Source organism: Rattus norvegicus, chromosome 16 (assembly GCF_036323735.1).
Source record: "Rattus norvegicus strain BN/NHsdMcwi chromosome 16, GRCr8, whole genome shotgun sequence".
NCBI lineage: Eukaryota > Metazoa > Chordata > Mammalia > Rodentia > Muridae > Rattus > Rattus norvegicus.
Window position 1 is genome coordinate 8,306,501 of NC_086034.1, and position 6,000 is coordinate 8,312,500.

At 47.4% G+C, this 6,000-nt stretch overlaps 1 protein-coding gene across 6 annotated transcripts in view; it reads right to left on the reverse strand.

Moving 5' to 3' along the window:
* The window catches only part of Wdfy4 (WDFY family member 4), a 228,631-nt gene that overhangs the window by 78,354 nt on the left and 144,277 nt on the right, over positions 1 to 6,000 (reverse strand). For 5 of the 6 annotated variants that reach the window (XM_039095074.1, XM_039095077.1, XM_006252762.4 and 2 more), the window contains 3 exons: positions 5,898 to 6,000; positions 4,591 to 4,642; positions 2,127 to 2,317 (listed from right to left, as the gene is read on the reverse strand). The exon at positions 5,898 to 6,000 is cut by the window's right edge and continues 104 nt beyond it. In XM_039095074.1, the coding sequence (XP_038951002.1) occupies positions 2,127 to 2,317; positions 4,591 to 4,642; positions 5,898 to 6,000 (346 nt within the window). The remainder of the gene's footprint in view (positions 1 to 2,126; positions 2,318 to 4,590; positions 4,643 to 5,897) is intronic. The other variant, XM_039095075.1, reaches the window with a different exon arrangement.

Genomic DNA, 6,000 nt, shown 5'->3' on the forward strand with positions numbered 1-6,000 from the left:
CCAGTTACAATGATGGACTAGGGATAATACTCTGGTAGACCAGAGATGAGGTCATTAGAGACCAGAGCTAAGGCCACAATAGACCAGGAACTATGTCCTAGAGACCAGGCATGTGACCTATGCAGCAGGGCATCAAGCAGGACCTATGAAATGAATCCAAGCACCAGTGCTCTGCCTGGGTGAGACCCATCTCCTACAGATGTCTGCTTCCAGTTCTGCTTGTTGATATTGGATTTCCTTCTCCCCCACCCAGCCTCTCCCTGCAGGTACAGGATCACAGGCACTAAGTAGGAGCTGGCAGTTTGAGCTTCCTCACATCTTTTTACCCCCTGCCAGGATTCAAGCACATTCTAGGAACCCCTGCTGGGCACTGTGACAGCGTCCTGCTGTGTGACAGCTGAGCGGAGGAAGACTGAAGCTTAAGTAAAACCCCAGGGAGGATGAAGCCCCTGCTGCTTGCTCTGCCTCTATATAGGAAAGGCGGTCAGTTATACACAGTCCAGATCCTAGTCCACTGGAATGAAGCCCAAGAAGGCTGTCACTGTTCGTGTACCCGAGAAAGCCATCCAATGGCAAAGTCAAGACTCTCAGACACAGGGAATGTGTCAAGGATTTCTGTCTGCTGCAAGAGGTTGGAACTGGGATTCTTCTGGGACAGGCCTATAAACCTCAGAGCTTACCCACAGTTGAGCCCAGGAAAGGCTGACCCTGACCCCCCTCCCAAAACCACCACCCTGTTGGTCTCAGAAGAATAAGAACACTTGAATGTCTATAGAGTTTTCCCAGAAGCTGAAAGATGGGCATTGGGTGAGAAGCGTGCACAGGGAATACCCAGGGTAGCAGGTTGTAACTTAAAGATATCCCCTGAGATGCCAGGCTGGTGCTCTGAGGGGGTCTGACAACTGGAGAGCTTCGTGGATCATCTGGTGAGGCCAAGGAGACCTCTGATTCCAGCAGCAGCAGGAGTCCAGCAGAGATTAGCAACAGAAGAGAAAGACTGAGTGAGGCAGAAACAGAGACTCACTAGTAAGAAAGGTTTGGCACACAGGCTGCTTGCTGGCAAGGAAGATGGAGAGAGGGGACCACAAGGCGAAGGGTGCACGCCTTTCCCAAGAAGCTGAGCAAGACTCAGCCATCAACCCTCGCACACTCATAGGCACGGACCAAAGTCCAGCATCTGAATGAGCCTAGAAAAGAATGGATTCCCAGAGTCTCCAAAAGGTTCCACAACCACTGGTGGTGTCCCTATACCATGAGGCTCTACCTGAACCAGCAGAGCAGAGTCCCTATAGTGCTGGATTCCCCAGGGAGTTTATGGGCATTGTTTCAAGTCGCTAAGCTCAGGTCCATATGTGAGCGATGGGAAACTAACACAGAGCATTGCAGGGCTGGGCATCTTTCATACTTATCTATTTTTATTGCATTTATGTATCTATCTATCTATCTATCTATCTATCTATCTATCTATCTATCTATTTATTTAATTTCACTTTATGTTAGACTTAAACTCCAGAACTCTAGGCCTAAACAATTTTTTTTGTCTTTATAAGTAACCTTTCTTAATTATTTCATTGTAGCAATCGAAAGCTAGTATACAATCCCGTGCCATGCCCCGACAGGTACAGTAGTTTGGGTTGCCCAAACACCACACACTGGGACCCAAAATTCTGTGCCCACCAGCTCTAGCCCGTCTCCCAGACTTGTACATACTTCCTCCCCATACGATCCTTGGAAAGACGCATGACACTACACACAAGTCAACCCACGCACTCCTAGGCCCGAGTGATGGCGAGGGAATGTCAAAACAGTGCTCCACCAGGTGTAGGTGCACCTTTCGGGGTGGCCAGACTTTGATGCAAGGCCCAGGAGCTGCTACAAGGTCAGGTGAAGCATTTAGAAGACATTTTACACAATAGTTTGTTAGCTTGAGTCTCATCTTGTAGATGTTCTGACATAGGGCGTATAGGAGACCATGGAAATTAGGAGCCTGCCCACTCTGCTCGTTTTGTATGTAGTGGGCAGGTGTGAACACTATTGAAGATTCTCTATATGAGCGATGGCATCCCATTTCTGTGCCATCAGACAGTCTTAATGGATTACTGAGGCTCTTCCCACGTGTTTATTACCTTTTCTCCATCAAGAAGCTCTTGTAGAATGATCTGTCTTTCCCGGCATAGTTCCAAGAAGTCTTCTGAGTGCAAACTTTCATGCAAAGCGGGGAAGAAGGTCAACTGGGTGCAATCCACTCCCACTTCATCCGGCCTGCTCTCGGCTTCCTCTATTGTCAGCTCGTCTGCAATCCTGAAAACTGGACACACTGTCTTGGTGTGAGTCACATGAAGTCACAATGGGAAACACACAGCATGTGCCTCTGTCACTGAGAGGAACTGTGAGGCTATGGTGTAGAGGTGGTTGGTGTGCCCTTCCACTGTTCTGAGAAGGAACATAGCCACCTGACCCATGCTACAGCTCACCTACCTGCAAGCTGATTCAACTGGGTGTGCCCAGCCTTGGCTCCTCTACACTATCAAATAGACGCAAGGCAACATTTTGGAATTCATCCTCACTGATCAACGGGGCATCTCTCCTTAGGTCTAGGCTGTGCTCCTTCTGAACCCACTTGTTCTCTCTTCTACGAGGGCGCCATCCATGTTTCTAAACAATGCAAGCACTAGCATCTTGTTTAAAGGAATCAGAAGTGCCATGAGGCACTGATAAAAAGTAGAACACACTCAGGTGCCCTAAAGCATGACAAGTGTCAGTCTCCAGTAGGGGCTTCGGGCTGGATGCTGTGGTAGCGCCGGTCTACACAGCCCTGCCTCAGCTGCAGCATCTCTTCCTCAGTTTGCAAATGAAAATATCTGGATAAGGCTTGAGGCTTCGCCCAAGACCATATGGCTACTGAATTAGCGGGACCGGGTAGCAGGCCTCCCGGAGTACAATGCAAGGTCTTTCCTGCCCCAGTATGCTTAGCTGCACTGTGACTGACCGGTTCTGGTCTTTTCTTTATGTATGTGTATATGTGACTTTTCGACATAATGTAAGTGTCGCATTTACAAGACTTCATCCAAGGTTATGTCGTAAGTACCTTCCCAATCCATTTTAAGGTTTTCCCGAAAATTTAAATGGTATGAAGTATCCCATCATGTGACTGTTTCATTATCAACACGCTCCTCCTCCGCTCTTTAGTGACAATGACGGCTTCAGCAGCAGCAACAACAACAAAAATGCTGCCTTGCCGTCATTTCTGCTCATTTCTAGACTCGTTTGCCAAGAGCCAGGACAGATGACAGAATGGACATCCTTATCTTACTCTCCTTCTATGCTCATGTGGCCCGAGCGTGCCCATGCTCTGTGCTGCAAAGCTGAGAGCCATTTTTTGTGCCAAAGCTCAGCTCTTTAACGACCTTTCGGCCCAGGAACCTTGCATCTGGGAGGATGAAAGTGTCTGCTGCCCCCAGAGCCAGTCCTCACTGGCTGTGTCACTTGAATGGAGTATACTGCTGTACGGACTGGCATCTAAGAAGGCTCTTATTACTCTTTTGCAAGAGGCCCATATTTTGTACTAGCAATATTAGGAAGCCTGGGGTTGCAGATACCTATAGGTTCTGCATCTAACCAGAGGAGGAAGCAGCCCAAGAACATATCTGTGGGACGTCAGCACAGCACTTCCCACCACTTAGCCCCTACCTCAAAGAGGTGGAGCGGGTGAGGATGCTGTGCTATTGGGGCTGGGAGCTTAGAGCGTAGAGAAAAGAAGCTAAGGAGCACATTGCCACCCCAAGTCCTGGGCCACCGTGGAACCCCAAAGTCAACCTGCGATCAGAGCCTGAGATTCCCGGTTTTGGGGTTCTGTTACTGGCAGCCGGCAGGCAGCAACCTCATCAGCAAACCTGCTACTCAGGCAGCAGGGAGCCAGGCAGGCTTAATAGTGCAGGGATTGTGCAAGCATTGGGGAGTCGTCACTGGCCACCCCTAAGACCCAAGGAACTCACAGGCTGCAGGTGTGTGTGTGTGTGTGTGTGTGTGTGTGTGTGTTCTAGATTTCCAGAAAGTCAAAAGTGACTCTACCCATTGTCTATCTTTAAGCCTGAAGTATGTGACGACTGTCATGTAGTTTGTGTTTTGTAGTAGAAGAGCTCAGTGTGAAAGTATTAAATATCTATGCCATCCATTTTTATTCTAAGACATATTATTATCCTTCTATGTGTTTTGGTCACGTGCTAAGCATCTATTTGTACTGATTTAGGGCATTTAAAAAGTCTCCCAAATAAATCAGATTGATGATACACTCATAGTTACTGTTCTAAGCTTACTAAAACTGTCCCAGTCACAGAGAGCTGGGTCTGGAGTGAATCCCCTTCATTCTGAAGCACAGTATTAAAGAGTTTGTGTGCCAACGGCTCCTGTTCCCAGCATACCTTCCCCTACACACAAACACACACACACACACACACACACACACACACACACACACACACAAATTGAGAGAGACAGATAAAGAGACTAATATCTTTAGTGAGGTATCCAATGAAGTCAGCAAACTGTTTAATTACTGAAAAGAAAAAGATAAATTTATAAACTTGATACCTTGGTTTTCAGCATTTGTCTGAGAAACATCACCCCTTTGGTCTTGGCTCTCCTGAAATAGGATGAGAGAGAAGAGAAAATAAATCCCAGATTTTTGTGCCCGATTCCTTTCTCAAATTCACAAATAGGTGTATAATTCCCTCAAGTTACTCCAGACTCAGATACAAGGGCAAGAATAAACCCTACAGGACCGTGTGAAAAGGCAAGTGTTTATTGTTTCCGAGTGAGAGCTGAAATGCAGTCTTCCTTATGTAGGATTTACGGTAATTACCAAGGAGGTGCCAGGGTGGGATCGGGCAGCATGCTGAATGCCTACAATGATCTGGCCTAGACAGTCTAGCCAGCCATAGGGACCAGTAACCAAGCTACAGAGACAAACCTTGGCATTGTTGCCCCATGGTGAACAAGATTCCCTTCTCCTACCCCCAAGTCCTAAAAAATGATTTGAGGAAAAAAATACCACAGGCTCCCAGTCATTGACGATGACAGCTGAAATACAAGTGTCTATTACCGAATAAATTAAATAAAACTTTCTCATTAAGTTTTCGGGAAGGAGCTTAGTATGAATAAAGATGCTGGGGCAACAGACTGCACAACAAAACTAGCACCACATCCTGGAATGGATGACACGAAAATTCCCAGCCCCTCAATGTTCCCAGGGGCTGTCATACGATGATAACTTTAAATTATGAATGTTCAGTGAGGACATGAAAAACTATTGCCAGTTTTTTCTTTATCCACCATAAAATAGATTCAAATGACTTCTGACCCTTAAAATGAAGAATGCTCTGCTTATATAAGGTTCAGGGGAGCCAACCTACAGGGCTGTCCAGATCCTTCTGCCGGGGAAGCCGATACAGCCTGGGTGCTGTGCGGACTAAGTGGACTGCTGGTTTGAGCTCGCAGGATTGCTGAGTTTAGGAGGCTTTATTCGTTGTAAACTTATTACAGGAGTTGCTTGTGCAGTAAGTAATGCCTACCAGTACAGATACCAAGTGTTTGGTAACTCATGGGTACCGAGAGTGGCCATTGCCAAGCAGGATCCTCCTGGATTTCGTGGGTTGCCTTGTGGTAAGTATAACCCATTTACACATCCCCCACCCATTCATGTACCCATTCATTGAGGCTTTGGGTGGTCGGGTGGGGGGGTGTTATTGCTGCACTCTTCTTTTTTCTTTTCCAAATTACTTCAATAATCAAGCTTGAAGTTTCTCCTGACTTATCTAGGTGCATTCAGTCAGGTGAGGGGAGGGGTGGAGAACACACGGCCACTTCCCTGCATATTTCCCACCATCCCCAGCACCTACCTTGCAGCTGCCTAGGTTCAGGGTCTCCCATGCACACAGCCGTCTGATTCGTTTCCTCATGCGAGCTGGTCCTTCCCTCCTGTCCAGTTCCCACTGGGAGCAG